General features: G+C 43.0%; 1 protein-coding gene across 4 annotated transcripts in view; it reads left to right on the forward strand.

The window, feature by feature from the left end:
- Positions 1–18635, forward strand: part of elmo2 (engulfment and cell motility 2) — a 130488-nt gene that overhangs the window by 91060 nt on the left and 20793 nt on the right. For all 4 annotated transcript variants that reach the window (XM_033042032.1, XM_033042034.1, XM_033042033.1 and 1 more), the window contains 6 exons: positions 1435–1485; positions 2500–2622; positions 5293–5421; positions 9123–9227; positions 11584–11692; positions 14728–14864. In XM_033042032.1, the coding sequence (XP_032897923.1) occupies positions 1435–1485; positions 2500–2622; positions 5293–5421; positions 9123–9227; positions 11584–11692; positions 14728–14864 (654 nt within the window). The remainder of the gene's footprint in view (positions 1–1434; positions 1486–2499; positions 2623–5292; positions 5422–9122; positions 9228–11583; positions 11693–14727; positions 14865–18635) is intronic.

Below are 18635 nucleotides of genomic sequence, written 5' to 3' on the forward strand. Positions count from 1 at the left end.
CTGGAATATTTTGTGCCTTCATAGACTAATGTCTTGGTTCAACTATAATCCTACGTTAAATGCTATAAATTCCTCGGATTGGATAGGTGGAAAGTAAATCAGGGAGTTGGTGGACATGTGGTAGAGAACAGGTTACGGAGAAATAACTGGGGGGATAGGACTGATGAAATTGCTCGGAAGGTGGTACAGGCTGAGTGAATAGTATCCTGTGTTGCAAGAAAGTGTGAAAATTATAGATTTACAGAATCAAATGAGAATTTTGCATCTGTTGTGACGAAAATATGGAGGGACATTTCCTGATGTGGTTTAAGAAAGGGACGCCATAAATGTGTGCTAAAAGCTTGCAACAGAATGCCGGAAGATTGTGATAAGCAAAATATGACGTAAAATGAGCTCATTTAAACCAAAAAGACATTAGAGCATGTTCTAAATGGGTCTTTGGAGAAATGGAGTTACCTATTAGTTGTACAACCACAAACAAATTAAGTGAGAACTAGTGAACAAGGTACAGGAAAAATAAGGGAAGTGGTGAATGGAATTTTGATAATCATCGTGAATACACAGGGACCAAAAGTTGCAATGTAGTTTTATAAACCTTTTGTTGATCCAGGTAATTGCTGGTTAATTCTGGACTATCACAGGAAGGATAAATTGGACATGGAGGCTGGTTGAATGAAGAGGATTAGGTGCAGATGCAAGATTTTAATCTGTTTGAGAAGAGATAATTAATGGAGGGTATAATTAAGTTGTTTAGACTGATTAATGAAGTTGATAGATAGGAAGGTGGGCTGTACATTGGTAAAGAGCATTTATTTATACATGTGTGGTGTGAGATTATCACCAGCAAGACTAACATGTATTTGCCTTTACTAATTCTCATCACATGTTGCCATCTTGAGGTGCAGTATTTCGGCTTGATGTGCTCCCACAGTGATGTTCAGTATAGGTTTAGAATCTGCAATGGTATTTTTTTTCACACAGAGGAATGGAGATCTCAAAAAATTATTTAGAGAATAGAACCGAGAACTGGATGAAGTTAACACGCAGATCAAGGGAGATCCATTTGAATAATGGAACAAGCTGGATGCCGGAATAACATGCTCCTGATCTTTTATTCTAGCTGCAGATTTTAAATTACCTTTAAACCAGTGAAGCAATGTGAGATGTGCTGTTTCAAGATATCAAACGTTTCCTGTAGGTGGTGCACTAGTCCAGCCTAAGGCCTGAGATGAGGTTTACAATACTGATGTAGAAAAGAGGAATTGCAGATGCTGGTTTACAAAAATAGACACACAGTAACTCAATGGGTCAGGCAGCATCTCCAGAGAACATGGATGGGTGACATTTTGACCTAAAACAACACTTTTGCCATGCTGCTGTTGAGTTTTGGTATCCAAGCGAAATCTGTGTCTGAATCCTGCTTTGTTTCCACAGGAAATGTCCAGTGTCCTGGCACAGAAGCAGCTACGGTCCATAATATTAAATGTAAGTACAGTGATTGGCAAGAAGTCAATTGAGTTCAGATATTTTTAACAAGGGTAAAATCTGTTTCATTTCCAAGATGGACACGTACCCATATCAATTTGGGGATAATGGGCAACTCTGTCTCGCATTAGAGTAATAGGTGACTCCTGTGTAGGAACCAACTGCAAATACTGGTTTAAACTGAAGATAGAGACCAAAAGCTGGAGTAACTCAGCAGGTCAGACAACGTCTCTGGAGAAAAGGAGTAAGCGACGTTTCGGGTCGAGACCCTTCTTCAGACTGAGGAAGTCTCTCAGTCTGAAGAAGGTCTCGACCCAATACGTCACATATTCCTTTTCTCCAGAGATGCTGTCTGACCTGCTGAGTTACTCCAGTTTTTTGTGCCAATAATGGATAACTCCTCCTTGGAACAGTACAACAGTGGTCAGAGAACAATGGCTGAAATCCTCTAGGAGGTTGAAGATTTAATTTTAATTTTTAATTTTTTTAAAACACAGTAAAAATGACTTTAAAGGTGGTTCATTGAATTGACTCAGTGATGTGAAACAAGTTATCCTTAACTCATTTGGCCCATTGTTACTCGATCCCACAATAAATGCTTGATTCTTAATTTTCATCTAAGATGGCCCTGTTGCTTCTCTACAACTAGTGGTGGTCAATAATTATTAGTTAGGAGGCATTGTTAATGTTGAAGAATGAGTGGTTAGAAAACCTGACTCCTGTGGGTGCAGCTTTGTCTATGCTGGTAAATATGCAGTTCTGATGGAAATATAACTGGCCATTACAAACTCTTTATTTAGACTGGTTTGACTTGGAAACTATTTTCAGTAGATCCAAGATTATTGAATCATAGATGAATTTTTCAGTCGCGAATAACATATTGTGTTTATTCATTGTCAAATATGACGTCAAGGGGTTTTCAGGACTGGGGTGTGCTCTGAAGAGTCTGCCTCTTGTACAATCTTTTGTAACAGAGTAAGTACTGTAAAGAACTTTCGCGTCTCCTTTCTGCAGCATATTATTCGAGGAAATCGTGCAATAAAAACGGAAATGGCCCATCAACTTTACGTCCTTCAAGTTTTAACATTCAATCTGCTGGAGGAGCGAATGATGACCAAGATGGACCCTCAGGATCAGGTCAGTGATTGATTTCATAATTAGGCTTGGTCTTACTGTTTTCCTGTCATTCTGTATGTTTTTTCTCTCTTGCATTGTTTTGTGTTTATTTGTCTATGAGCTAGAGCCTCTCACTTTGTGGGTGCATATAGTGTACGAGATGGTTTACTGCATTGCATGTATATGTGAACGTAGCTTTAATTATAGTTACTCACCTGATCTGTGATTCTGTTGCAATCCCAAACAACTGTATAGCATGTCAGCTCTGAGTATGGGTTCAATTCTCAAGTGGTGATTGAATCAATGACTGTGACATGTGACATGGGAATGTGGTCCTAATGATGTGGTTGAGCAAAATTGACTGTTATGAATGAAATTGATTTTTTTTTTAAAACTAGATGATGGAAATCTGAAACTAAACAGGCATTGCTGGATGCACTCAACAGGTTAGATGGCATCTATGGAAAGATGAAAACAGTTAACATTTTGGGTCCAAGGTCCAAAGTTAGAAGTGAGATTGCAGAACTGGACTGTTTTAATGCAGATGGAGGTGGTTGAATTCCAAATTGAGACTGGCAGGCTGCAGTTGTACAGAGGAAAGATGACTTTAAAGGAGGTTCATTGAATTGACTCAGTGCTTACTTTGGGCCTTGTTGGGAATTGGAGGAAGCCACAGTCAGATCGGTGGCAGTGGGATGGGTTTGTTCCATAAAGTTCTGTGTTTGTCCACTTCTGGTGTGGGAGCAAGGAATACTGTGGGTGGGAGATGGGGTGCCGGTGCTGGGAATGGAGAAGGGTGGGGCTGGTGTTTGGGGTTCTTGACCTTTGATGCTGGGGAAGGGGGAAAGAAGATCAACGACCTGAAGCATCAGCTCAGTTTCTCTCCCCACAGAACATTTTCTGTTTTAAATTCAGAAATGCAGCAATTACTGCGTTCTGCACCTCACAATTCCACAGCCTCGCTCTATTCACACCTCCCCCCAGACAGATGAGTTGCCATTAAGAAGCCTGCAACACCCTCCCCGTTTGACCCAATCTATATCATCCATTTTCTCTAGGTTTCTGCCAATGACAGACATTTGTTCTCCCCACCCCTATCACTTCTCAGCAACTTAAAATATGCCTGTTTTTTTTAAGTTTTAACGTTAACTCTATTTCACTTTCCACTGGCCTGTATTTGGTTTCTCCGATGTCGAGGAATATCAGCAGAGTTGGTGTTTTGTGTTGATTATTTTTATATGGTCAAGTGTCATCTGGCAGAGTCATGCTTCTCCCTCCACAAATGCTGACTGGCTGAGTATTTCCAGCATTTTCTGCTTTTATTTCAGATTTGCAGCATCAGCAATTAGTTGCTTATTTTCTTCCTTCAAAGATGCCTTCAATTTTTTTTACAGTTCCGAAGGCATCCTTTGTCAATCTCCTCCACACGCATTCTGGTGTAATCAGTCTTTTCTCTAAACTGGTGACTGGAACTGTGCACAAAACTCGAGCTGTGATCCGATGAGTGCTGTTTGTGGTTCTAGCATCACCTCCCTGCTCTTGCATTCCTTTGCTTCAGTCTATGAAGGAAAGGAATCATTGGAGCTGCAGGCTGACAGGTTTCCAGGCCTTCATGAACTTCTTTCTTGGTTTTGAGAGAAGTGGCAAGTGAAACCGTTCATTCCCACAAATTGGGAAGGTTCCATTGGATTTAATAATAGAAAATGTAACTCCTATATTCAAAGAAAAAAGGAAGGAGACAGAAAGCAGGAAGCTGCACGCCAGTTAGCTTAACATTTTCATTGGAAACATATTAGAAACTATAATTAAGGGAGTTACGGCTGAGCAGTTAAAGTTGAAGACAATCAGAAAAAGTCAACCTTTCACCAGAACCTGCATGGTGTTTGCAGTGTTTTCTGTTTTTCGGAAGAGGACATAAGGAGGCTGAACAATAGGTTGAACAAGAATCTTGTAAATTAATGTGAGAAAATGTGGAATTGTCCTCTATGATAGGAAAAACAAAGCAAGTGTATTATCAAAATGGTGAGGAATTACCAAGCTTGAGATGCAGAGATCTCAGGAAAAGTCACTGCAGTTTAATGGGAGTGTGGAACTGATATTACTATCAGGTCGTCCATGACCTTATTAAATGGTGGAGCACACTCGAGGTGCTAAAGAGCCTGTTCTTGCTCCCAATTTGTATGTCCATATAAATATCTTTAACTGCTTTATCTTCCTGTCCTGTTACCTTATAAGAATTTGTTTGTCCGCTCAGGTCCTTTGTCCTCCACACTTCTCTGTCCACCCAATTACTGTATATTTAATTGTTGTGAATTACTTATCTTGATTAAATTCCATTTCATATTTCTCTGCCCAACCGAGCAGATCATCTATATCTTCCAGCAGTCTAAAGCTTTTTTCCGCTTGGCTTATTTTTCCCTTTTCGACCATTGTTTGAACCTGGGGCATCATCGTGCAGTGAACTTTGCCTTGATATCTGTAATCTGTTTATATCCATATTTTGACTTTACTGTTTTTGCCACCATTACATTCTTTTCTCTGAGAGTCGTCTTGTCTTTGCACTAACTGCATGCATCTGTGTTTGTTGTCCAGGTCTCCTGTTGCAAATGGAGACGACTCGCGTTGCAAATGTTTACTTTCCAAGCCTGCGTTAGATCCACCATTACAAACTTTCCTTTTTTTGTTTTGCAGTCACAAAGGGACATAATTTTTGAACTTCGAAAAATTGCTTTTGATGCTGAATATGACCCAAACAGCAGTAGCAGCCTTGAGAAGCGCAAAGCCATGTATGCAAGGGATTATAAAATGCTGGGATTCATGGTACGTACAGTAATTGGATTACCTGATGCACGATTACATAGTGTCTTTCCCACAATAACGACTCCATTAAGGTCTGCAGTTGAGAATTAATACCAAGCTATGCAGTTTTGGTCACCCAGCTATAGGAAGGACATCCACCAGCTGGAAAAGGTGCAGAAAAGATTCACAACAATGTTCCTGGGGCTGGAGGGCTTAAGTTCTAAGGAGAGACTAGATAGACTGGGACTTTTTTCCTGGAGCAAGGATGGTTGAAGCGTGACTGTATAAAGATAAAATCATGAGAGGCTTTAAGATACGGTCACAATCTATTTCCCAGGTAGGAGAGTCTAAAACTAGAGGACATCGTTTCAAGGTGAGAGGAGAATGATTTAAGGGGACCTCAGGGGCAACGTTTTCTCACAGTGGGTGATGGGTATAAAGAACGAGCTACAGTTGCAGAGGCAGGTACAATTACAAAGTTTAAAAGACATTTAGGCAAGAACATGAGAGAAAATGTTTGGAGAGGTATGGGCCAAATGCAGGCAAATGGGGCTAGCTCAGCCAAACATCCTGGTTGGCATGGACGATTTCGACCATAGGGCCTGTTTCTGTGACTCTTCTTAAAAGCAAGTTACCAGCTACTAGCAAGTTGCACAATCGGAATTGTTTTTGTTTGTATCCGTGCAGATGTACATGTTTGAAGGCACACACTTAATGCAGACTAAAAATCACTCGCTCACTCACCACTCACTGCCTGCCTGAAATGTCTCGTGCATATACTAACATGCACAATGATGAGAACTTTGCAGCATTGTGTCCTTGTGACCTCTAATTTCAAATGAAGCAAAGTTGCAGTAGCTGAAAGTGGGAACATTCACGGCAAATGATGCATTCCAAATCAGTGCCAGGATAATAGCCCATTTGTAATTGGCTTCCTGCTCCACCAAACCGGACACATCCCAGCAGGTTCTCATCGTAAATCTCCTCCTCCCTATCTTAACCCAGGAACACAGTTGACAGCCTGACTGTTTTGCTGCCTCGTTGTTGTTCCCACTGTTAAAATGTTGTCACTGTGTCATTGAGCTGCACATTTCTGGTTACAAGCTGCGTTGGTTGGCACTGATTCAAACTCTTCCCCTACCTCTTGCCAACGTTCCCCTTTGTCTTGAAATTATGTGTCTCTTGCCCATCTACAATTCACTGAAAGCCCTTCACACTTCGAGTAGTGACAGACAATTCTGTAAAAGGAAATTACATTTGTGGTTAATGCTGTCCTCCACCCAACCTCCCCGTAAAATCACTTTCTAACACTAAGTGGTTATGAAAGAGCCAACACGCCATCTTTTTTAAAATATTACTCCAGTAACGTCCAATTAACTTGTGGGTAGATTGCTTGTTTTTTGACCACTTGCTGTTTGTTCCCAAAACAGTTTTGCCCACAGCAAATCAATATGAAATACTGGACATCTATTTATTCCTGTAACTGTAGATGAACAGCAACGAACAGGAAGAGATTCATCATTCTATTTAGCCTATCCCTTATCGTGATGGTTAATGAGCACATCCCCATTGGTACCCAGAGCCTGGGAGAAGCAGCGACTCAGTTAGAAGCCCAGACCAGTCATAGAAAGTGTTAACCAACCAAAATTAGTCCAGAGCGTTGTAGCTGTAATTGTGTAAAGCAGTAGTTATCTGCTAATCTCCGGATAACTGCATTTTGTTGTCTCTGTACTGTACACTGACAATGACAATTAAAGTTGAATCTGAATCTGAATCTGAATAAGCCACGCATTTACAGAAGTTCATGAATTGTCATCCAAGAGTGACTTTTTTGGAAATGGTTCTTTTGAAGTGGTACAGCGGTTTAGTTGCTGCCGCATAGCGCAAGTAACCCGGTTTCGATCCTGACTATCAATCAATCAATCAATCAACCTTACACAAAATTGCTGGAGGAACTCAGCGGGTGCAGCAGCATCTATGGAGCGAAGGAAATAGGCGAAACCCTTCTTCAGACTGATAGGGGGTGGGGAAAGAAAGAAGGACAAAGGGAGGAGGAGGAGGAGGAGCCCGAGGGCGGGCGGATGGGAGGAGACAGCTGGAGGGTGAAGGAAGGGGAGGGGGGGAGGGGACAGCACGGGCTAGCCAAATTGGGAGAATTCAATGTTGATGCCAAGGGGACGCAAGGACCCCAGACGGAATATGAGGTGCTGTTCCTCCAATTTCCGCTGTTGCTCACTCTGGCAATGGAGGAGACCCAGGACAGAGAGGTCGGATTGGGAATGGGAGGGGGAGTTGAAGTGTCCGTGCCAGCCGCAGAATCAAGTGACTGTGAATACAGAGTGACTGTTTAGCAGCCTCACAGCCTATAGTAGGAAACTGTTTAGCAGTCTTGTGGTCCGGGCCTTGATGCTTCGATATCTCTTGCCTGATGGCAGGAGATCCAGGTGTATCTGGAGGGGGTGCAGTTTGTCCTTAGCAATTCTCTGAGCTTTTTTCAGACAGCGGCTCTGGAACAGTTCTTGTACCGAGGGTAGGGAGACGCCAATGATCCTCTCTGCTCCCCTCACTACCCTCTGCAGAGCCTTCCTGTCCGAGCAGTTGCAGGTGCAGTACCACGTATTTATGCAGTACGTGAGTACAGACTCCACCGTACCCCTGTAGAAAGTCCTGAGGATGTTGGTGGGGAGTGAGGCCTGTTTTAGTTTCCTCAGGAAGTGCAGTCGCTGATGGGCCCGTTTGACGGTCCCAGTGGTGTTCCTGGACCAGGTGAGGCTGTCTGTAATTTGCACACCGAGGTACTTTATGCTCTCCACTCTCTCCACTGTGGTGCCACTGATGTTGAGGGGTGTATGCTTTGGCTGCGCCCTCCTGAAGTCGACAACCATCTCCTTCGTTTTGTCGACATTTAATTCGAGATTATTTTTGCCACACCAGTCCACTAGTTGTTTTACTTCCTCCCTGTACATTGATTCGTCATCTCCGCTGATGAGTCCCACCACTGTTGTGTCATCCGCTAATTTTATGATCTTATTGTCCCTGAATCTGGCCGCACAGTCATGTGTGAGCAATGTGAACAACAGCGGGCTGAGCACACAGCCTTGAGGGGAGCCGGTGCTCAGCGTGATCGAGCCTGAAGTGTTCTTGCCAACACGGACTGACTGCGGTCTCTCTGTCAGAAAGTCCAAGATCCAGTGACACAGGGTGGTGTTGAGGCCCAGCAGGGTTAGTTTCTCCACAAGTCTCTGTGGGATGATGGTGTTAAACGCTGAGCTGAAGTCAATGTACAGGATTCTGGCGTATGTGTTTTTGTTTTCCAGATGCGTGAGTACTGTGTGCAGCGTGGTAGAGATGGCATCCTCTGACTACGGGTGCAGTCTGTACGGAATTTATACATTCTCTCTGTGACCCCGCGGGTTTTCTCCAGGTGCTTAGGTTACATCCCACATTCCAAAGACGAGCAGGTTAGAAGGTTAATTGACTTTGGTAAAATGGTTAAATTGTCCCTGGTGTGCAGGATAGTGTTAGTGTAGGACTAATTTCTGGTTGGTAAGGACTCGGTGGGCCGAAGGGCCAGTAACCGTGCTGTATCACTAAAGTAAACATTCCTTGTATCTGTCTTGCTGATTGTATTGCATAACTTGACTGTTTTTGAATTCTCAGAAACAATAGAAGATTTGTCCATTTTCCCACATCAATAATGCTCCTTCACCTTGTATCCACAGAATCATGTCAACCCAGCCATGGACTTTACCCAGACTCCTCCTGGAATGCTGGCACTGGACAACATGCTGTACCTCGCAAAACTCCATCAGGACATGTACATCAGGGTGAGAATCCATGCAGTCCGTTCTTTCCAAAGTTCCTGTCTCCTGATTTGATTGAGGGAACTAGATATCCCATGGTAACTTGGCCAGCAGCTAGTTTTCACATGTGCCATGTGAATTGGAACCCCAACCCTACCCAAAATGTGGGCATTATCCAGTAGCATCACTGAGCAGCTGTGTTTTTTCACTGCTGTTCTTAGCCATAACGTTTAAAATATAACATTTGGACAGGTACATGGATAGGATAGCTTTAGAGGGATATGGGCCAAATGCAGTCAGGTGCCACTAGCGTAGATGAGCATGTTGGTTGGCGTGGACCGAAGGGCCTGTTTCTAAACTGTATGAATTTATGACTAAATTATTTGAGGCCAAACGTAGCAGGCCTGTAAATCCCGTGACTTAAGCATAAATCTAGGATAGGACTTTGGAATACAGAAATGTATTCTATGGGATATCTCTGTGGGAGTGAGATATTACCAAGGGCATGTTGTAAAAAATCCATGTAGTGCAGGTAGGGACTGTTAACATGCTGGCTAACTTTTACCCCTTTACCAACTATTGGCATTCTAAATAGACATTCACGTTTCTGACATTTGGCAGTGCATGTACCAACAGATACATTTGCTAAAGATACACAAAATGCTGGAGTTACTGGGTCCCTCCTCCACCCGTCACACCAGCTTTTTGTTCTCACTTAACAAACAGCTGACAATGAATGGCCTGTTTCCTTTATCATTGTTACTTTTTTGCATATCGGTCATTCATTTGTTCTATATCTCTCTATATCATCGTCTATATCTCGTTTCCCTTTCCTGTGACTTTCAGTCTGAAGAAGGGTCTCGACCTGAAACGTCACTCATTCCTTCTCTCCAGAGATGCTGCCTGTCCCTCTGAGTTACTCCAGCTTTTTGTGTCTATCTTCGTTTTAAACCAGCATCTGCAGTTCCTTCCTACACAGATATATTTGCTAACATTGAATGTGTGTCCTGAGATTTTGAAAGGTGAACAATAGATGTTTTCATTATTCTCTCTCACTCTCAAAGTAACATTTAAAGTTTTGAAAAGATCTCTAAAATCAAAACAAGTTGAGTTAACAGCAAGCTAATGAAAACTAGTCAGATACTCTATTTCCCAGTGTGAAAATGTTAAATACAAGAGGGCATAGGTTTAAGGAGAGATGTATAAAAGAGATTTGCGTGGTCATAGATTAAAAATGAGGAATGAGCCATATCGGAATGAATTGGAAAGAGATTCCTTTCCTCTGAGTGAAGAAAATGTTTGGAATGTTCTTCTAAGGAGGGCAGTGGAACCTCAATAGCTGAGTACATGGAAGCATGTTCGGAAATTGGAGGCACAAAGGGACTGCTGGTGCTGGATATCCAAATAGTTAACTTGCAAGTTGAATCAGTAGTAAAGGCAAATGCAATGCTAGCATTTATTTCGTGAGGACTAGAATATAAAAACAGGGATGTAATTCTGAGGCATTATAAGGCACTGGTCAGACCGCATTTGGAGCGCTGTGAGCAATTTTGGGCCCCATGTCTGAGGAAGGACGTGCTGATGCTGGAGAGGGTCAAGAGGAGGTTTACGAGAATGATCCCGGGAATGATTGGGTTAGCATTTGATGACACTGGGTCTGTACTCACAGGAGTTTAGAAAGATGAGGCGGGATCTCATTTAAACTTACCGAATTGTGAAAGGTCTGGATTGGATGGATGCGGAGAGGATGTTTCCATTGGTGGGAAAATCTAGGTGCAGAGTCCATAGCCTCAGAATAAAAGGAAGTGCTTTTAGGAAGGAGTTGAATTTAGTCTCCGTGAATCTGTGGAATTCATTGCACAGAAGGCTGTGGAGGCCAAGTTAGTGGATATTTTTAAGGCAGAAATGGATAGATAAATTCTTGATTAGTACGGGTTTCACGGGTTATGGGGAGAAGGCAGGAGAATTGGGTTGAGAGGGAATGATAAATCATCCATGTGTGAATGGCGGATTAGACTTGATGGGCCGAATGGCCTAATTCTCCTCCTATCACTTCTGAAGCGCAGGCCCAGTCAATTTTGGGAGATTAATGGATATGAAGTTATGTCCTGTAATACCCCAAAGAACGGAAGAAGCATTGAGAAGAACTCAGCTGTGACATTACTGTCATGTAGGTATGAAAATTGTCAAGTGGCCTGCTCTTATAGCTAATGTACTTGCACCAGACCTGGTCAGTTAAATTAAAAAATATCCATGTTGGAAAACTTTAGGAAGATCGGGTTCAAGTTCACTTTAAAGTGAATGCAGCATTTGTTCCAATGACTTGTGTTTTCTCTACTGTTCATGGGTCTACTCACTGATGTTAAACATCTGGCTGCAGATTGTCCTGGAAAACAGCAGTCGAGAGGACAAGCACGAATGTCCTTTTGGACGCAGCAGCATCGAGCTGACTAAGATGATGTGTGAAATCCTGCAAGTTGGAGAGCTGCGTAAGTGTTATTAAACATCAACACACTATCCCCGTGACAGACTATAATACAGCCTGTCTCAACATGGGGCCTTACTTGTGCAGCGTCTTTAACATCTATAGAAAGTCTTGAAATACTTTGCAAGGTCGCAGTCTTAGGCCACCCTTCCTAAACGTAACATGAGATGAACAGTTCAATGAAGGCCTATTTCCTTGCTTCGTCTTATCCTTATGATAGCATTAAAGAAGGCCCATCAGCTGATTTGGTCCACTTACTCCCAGGGAGTAAAGCCATCAGTCCCATTTCCCCTCTTTTTATTTGCCCCTGCAATCTATTCTCTCATGCCCATCATCTCTACATTGAATCCTTTTGCCACTCACCTATATAAAGGGGAAAACCTTATGGTAGGTGATTATCCACTCCTGCCAGAGATAAGCAGATGATGTGAACGTGCTCCATTGAGAGGATGGTCGGCTTCTGCCTTGTGTTGGGTGTCATTGCCTGCACAGACATCGCTTTGTAGTATCATATTCACTGATGTCTATCAAAACATTGAAGGATGATCCTCCCTCAGAAGGCAGCTGGTTTGCTAACCTATGTAAACCTATGTTTGATAAAATATATAAGCAAACATAATGCAAGTCCAAGATGGATATCCTGACACTCCCCAATCTTTCAAACCACTGCTGTAATCACTGCATTTCATCCATTACAGCCAGCCAAAAGGTAGCTACTAGGCGATGAGTTGATGCATAATACGCAACTCTGCTACTTACCTGCCGTACTGTTGAATAACATGTGTTCAACAAATTCATTGGCGTACAAACAGTAAAAGTGGATCTTGGACGGATATGATCCCAATGCAGATAAATGGAAATGGTCTAGATGGGTAAATAGGTCAGCATGAATGTACTGGGCCATGGGTCTGTTTATCTGCTGTACAACACGACTGGATGTTTCTTTTGGGTGGTCCAGGTACATCTCTGCAGAATAGACCCCAAGATCTGAGTGTTCTGCAGAATTCAGCCTCAATATTGAGGGCTAAGCTATTGCCAGCAAAGGATGTGAGCAGTTGGGTAGAAGAGAAGCAACATAGATGTCTCATCCCTGGCCAGGGTGCCTAGACTAATTGCCCATTTGACAGGGGTGCTAATCTGTATGGAGTTTGTACGTTCTCTCTCCATGACCTGCGTGGATTTTCTCTGGGTGCTCCGGATCCCTCCCACACTCCGAAAGACATACAGGTGTGTAGGTTAATTGGATTGGTAACATTGTAAATTGTCCCTTGTCTGTGTAGGATAGTGTTAGTGTGCGAAGATCGTTGGGTCAGAACGGACTTGGTGGGCCGAAGGGTCTGTTTCGACGCTACATCTCTCAGACTAAAAGGCAACCCAAATAATACAGGTTGGTCTATAATAGGATAGATAGTTGCATCCCCAAGAAACCTAATATTATGGAAAATCATGTCACAAAGACCACTATATCAATGGAGTACAGCGGGTTAGCGGACTAGAAAGTTTCAGACTTGCAATAACAAACTGACATGCCAAGTGGAAGAATGTTAGTGATGAGACCTCATTCATAGAGATTGTGGTTGGATGAGTGCTAAGGCTTTGTTAAGAATGTGTAGCTGATGGAGCAACTTATTAATATGGTCATAGAGAATGCATTTACTCACCTTGAGCATATTTTGAGGTCTGTGTACATCCTGTATCCCTGTTCTTGAGTTTGGCTCCTGGCTTTAACTTTCACAGCTGTCCTCACAAGTTATTGGTGTAGAATTAGGCCATTCAGCCCATCGAGTCTTCTCCGCCATTCAGTCATGGCTGATCTCTGCCTCCTAATCCCATTTTCCTGCCTTCTCCCCATAACCCTTGACACACGTTCTAATCAAGAATTTGTCTATCTCTGCCATAGATATATCCACTGACATGGCCTCCACAGCCCTCCGTGGCAATGAGATCCACAGATTAACTACCCCTCTGACTAAAGAAGTTCCTCCTCACCTCCTTTCTAAAAGAGCACCCTTTAATTCTGAGGCTATGACCAGTGGAAACATACTTTCCACATCCACTCTTTATCCATGCCTTTCATTATTCTGTAAGTTTCAATGAGGTCCCCCCTCAACCTTCTAAACTCCAGTGAGTAGAGGCCCAGTGCTGTCAAACGCTCATCATATGCTAACCCACACATTCCTGGAATCGTTCTTGTAAATCTCCTCTGGGGCCTCTCCAGAGCCAACACATCCTTCTGCAGATCTGGATTCTCTCACTCTCGTCTTCTCCCACTGGTATTCTTCACTCACTACCTGAATCCGCTTGAAGCAGCTCCAAAACCATTGGGCACGAGGATCTGTTTTTCCCATCGCCCCCATTAGGGATTCCAGTACAGTGCCTGAAATCTATGGCCACAAATGTCATGGTAAATTGTCGTCACCTCTGTGGTGGCTTCCTCCGCTCCTGCACCTTATGACTTGTAACTGTGCTTGAACCAGTGCAATCACGTGTACTCCTTCCTAAGGCGTAATGGCACGAAACAGCATACTTGGTACTGGAAAGACCCGGAAATAATTGAACAGACGGTAAAATAAGTATGCTGCCCGCATCAGATCCAATGCCCTTGAGTTCTCTCACCGATTTTTGTGTCTTACGAATTTAACTTGTAGACAAGGCGGCACTGCGGTACAGCGGTAGAGTTGCTGCCTTTCGGCGCCAGAGACGCGGGGTCGATCCCAACTATGGGTGCTTGTCTGTACGGAGTTTGTACGTTCTCCCCGTAGCCGAGTGGGTTTTCTCAGTGATCTTCGGTTTCCTCCCACACTCCAAAGACGTACAGGTTTGTAGGTTAATTGGCTTGGTTTAATCGTAAAATTGTTTCTAATGTGTTTAGGATAGTGTTAATGCGCGGGGATCGCTGGTCGGTGCGGACTCGGTGGGTCGAAGGGCCTGTTTCCGTGCTGTATCTCTAAACTGTGCTAATTTTGTTTTGTTATTTGAGTGTGGTAAATTGAGTTAAAAAAATGTTGGCATCTAATTGTTATTACTTTGTGGGTGTAGCTAATGAAGGCTGCAATGAGTACCATCCTATGTTTTTTACTCACGATCGAGCTTTTGAGGAGTTCTTCTGCGTCTGCATCCAGCTACTGAACAAAACGTGGAAGGAAATGAGAGCAACATCAGAGGACTTCAACAAGGTGAGGTGGTGCTGCCAGATCAAGTGTAGTAGTGAGTGAAACAGGAATCTTGAATTGCAGACTCTACATTAACTGCACTTACACAGAGATTTGTTTCCTAATATTATACTTCCCATGTAATTTGACTTCCCCTAACAGAAAGTCATTCTGCTCTGGGAAAGGGATGTATTCCATCCACCCACTGTGCAGCTGCTAATGGCACTCGCTTCTTGAGCGTAGGATGTATGTTATACAACTATAATGACAGTAGAATGTTGTGGATTATCACTTTGTGCTGCGTTGACAAGGCCACCAGCATAATACACGGTTCTCACCCCAGTCACTCCCTCTTTTTCCCCTTTCCCATCAGGCAAGAGGTACAAAGGTTTGAAAATGCGAACCTACAAATGCAGGGACAATTTCTTCTATTATCAGGCAACTGAACCCTCCTCTGATCAGCTACAGAGTGGCCATGACCTCCATCTGCATTAATTCAATTAATAGTGCTTCAAACTATCTATAATTGGCATTTATCATGCACTAAATGTTATACCCTTTCTCCTGTACACTGTACACTGTGAAAGGCTTGGTTGGCTGACTGGATAACATACAGCAAAAAGCTTTTCACTGCACCTTGGTACATGCGATAATAATAAACAAAACTAAACTCTTTGTGTTTGTATTATGCTTTTAAAACATCCAAAAGCATTTTAAGAGTGGAAATGGGGGAAAAGATTTGGAACTGAATGAAAGGATGTCCTCGGGCAAGGTTAGTAATGGTGGTAGATTTTAGGGTATTTTGTGCAAAGAGAGATGAAGAGGACAGAACAAGAAGTTAAGACTTGGGCAGCTCAGTACAGAGCCTGTCAGTGGTGGATGAAAATGAGGGATTCAGTACGGACCAAAGTTTGAGGATGACTGAGTTGACTTTGAAATGGGAAGTCAGGAGGTCATGTGCCAGCTTTCGTTTGGTGGGTCAGTGTTGGAGAGTTAGCAGCTGCAACGGTCTGAAGAAGGGTCTCGACCCGAAACATCACCCATTCCTTCTCTCCAGAGATGCTGCCCGTCCCGCTGAGTTACTCCAGCTTTTTGTGTCTATCTAGCAGCTTCAACACTGATGATCTATCGTGGGCTCAGCACGCAGGTGCAATCATGAAGTAAGCTTGTCAACGCTTCTACTATCTTAGAAGTTTAGAGAGATTCAGTATGTCTTTGAAAATTCTAATAATTTTTTAGAAAGTATCCTGACTAGTTGCATCATGGCCTGGTATGGCAATTCCAGCACACAGAAACTCAAGAGGCTGCAGAGTGTGATGGACTCACATGCACAGAAGCTATTGCTTCAAGAAGGTATCATCTATCGTCAAGGGTTCCCACCATCCGGGCCATCTGGTACACCAGCCACCATCTCCTGGCACTGTTACCATATGATACAGGTGGCAGGTGATACAGAAACCTAAAGTCCCCCACAACTAGGTTCAGAAACAGCTATTTTCCTACAACTGTCAGGTTTTTGAACCTATCTACACAACAATAATGCTGTCTTGCACTACTGTGGACTTGCTTTTTCTTCTAATTATGTTTTTGCACTTATGTTTTTTTCTTTCTTTTAGAATTTTGTCTATAATTTGCTTAGAGTGGATGTGGAAAGTATGTTTCCACTGGTGGGAGAGTTTAGGACCAGAGGCCATAGCCTCAGAATTAAAGGGCACTCTTTTAGAAAGGTGAGGAGGAACTTCTTTAGTCAGAGGGGCAGTTAATCTGTGGATCTCATTGCCACGGAGGGCTGTGGAGGCCATCAGTGGATATTTCTAAGACGGAGATAGACAAATTCTTGATTGGGACGGGTGTCAACGGTTATGGGGAGAAGGCAGTAAAATGGAATTAGGAGGCAGAGATCAGCCATGATTGAACAGTGGAGTAGACTCGATGGGCTAAATGGTTTAATTCTACTCCTATATTTGTGAACTTGTGATACTGCATGCACAATTTTTCATTATACACCAGTCATTGAAAGTAGGCATGCAGGTGCAGCAGGCAGTGAAGAAAGCGAATGGTATGTTAGCATTCATAGCAAAAGGATTTCAGTATAGGAGCAGGGAGGTTCTACTGCAGTTGTACAGGGTCCTGGTGAGACCACACCTGGAGTATTGCGTACAGTTTTGGTCTCCTAATCTGAGGAAGGACATTCTTGCCATAGAGGGAGTACAGAGAAGGTTCACCAGACTGATTCCTGGGATGTCAGGACTTTCATATGAAGAAAGACTGGATAGACTCGGCTTGTACTCGCTAGAATTTAGAAGATTGAGGGGGGATCTTATAGAAACTTACAAAATTCTTAAGGGTTTGGACAGGCTAGATGCAGGATGATTGTTCCCGATGTTGGGGAAGTCCAGAACAAGGGGTTACAGTTTAAGGATAAGGGGGAAATCTTTTAGGACCGAGATGAGAAAAACATTTTTCACACAGAGAGTGGTGAATCTCTGGAATTCTCTGCCACAGAATGTAGTTGAGGCCAGTTTATTGGCTATATTTAAGAGGGAGTTAGATGTGGCCCTTGTGGCTAAAGGGATCAGGGGGTATGGAGAGAAGGCAGGTACAGGATACTGAGTTGGATGATCAGCCATGATCATATTGAATGGCGGTGCAGGCTCGAAGGGCCGAATGGCCTCCTCCTGCACCTATTTTCTATGTTTCTATACCTGTATCCCACCATACTCGTGCAAGTAACAATAACCTTGAACTTCTTTGTCCTCCGGAAGAAAATTGGATCAACAAAATCTCCTCTCTGGCGTAGCAACTGCCAACTTAAAGGGCCTGTCCCACTGTATGAGGTAATTCAAGAGCTCTCCCGAGTTTAAAAAAAATCAAACTCGTGGTAAGTACGTAGAATGTATGTAGCGGCTACGTCGGAGCTCGTGGATGTCTCGTAGCGGCTCGTAACGCTAACGGCAGGTACTCGGGAAATGCAGTAACTCGTGAAGATTTTTCAGCACTGTGAAAAATGTCCACGAGAGCCACGAGTACCTACGAACGGCTATTACCGTAATTCTCCGAGTTCGATTCAGGGCAAACTCGGGAGAACTCTTGAATTACCTCGTACAGTGGGACAGGCCCTTCCGGAAACTGGTGTAGTAGGAGGGCATAAAGATTGGTCAATTCTCTCTCAATCACTAACATAAAGGTCTTTTTGCACAAAAGGCCTTTGGAGACAGTGAATGAAAACATTCTGAATTGTGGCTGAATAGACTTGACTCAGTGACAGCATTTGAATTGGAAGGTTGTGGGTTCATGTCATGCTTGAGGATGTTGTGGGAATATTTTAAGCTGCAATCCAAAACTGAATTGAAGATCGCTACATTGTGGTGGGTGGGGGAAGCATTTAAACAAAGTCCCCTTTTGCTTACTTGCATGGATGTAAAAATCCCATGCGGTGCTGTGGGATGGAATGAGAGAAAAAAAAGGGATTTTCTTGGAGTCTCGTGCTATGTTTATCCCTTAACCAGAACAGTGAAATAGCTTATTTTTGGTGATGACTTCATTGTTGTTAATGGGGGTTTGTTATATCCAACTTTCTACACTACAATGGCGACTACTTTTGAAGTAATTAATTATCAATGAAGTAGCTTTGCAGAACTAGGCAACTGTGGAAAAATTATCAATGTCGTACCATATTCTTGCCAATGGATCTTTACCATAACATTCACTAGGGCAATTAGAATGGCAAATGCCTTTTGCCTGTGTAGTAGAATTGATTTGGAAGTAATGCTTGTAAACGATAGGACTATGAGA

Source organism: Amblyraja radiata, chromosome 23 (genome assembly GCF_010909765.2).
Source record: "Amblyraja radiata isolate CabotCenter1 chromosome 23, sAmbRad1.1.pri, whole genome shotgun sequence".
NCBI classification, from domain to species: Eukaryota; Metazoa; Chordata; class Chondrichthyes; order Rajiformes; family Rajidae; genus Amblyraja; species Amblyraja radiata.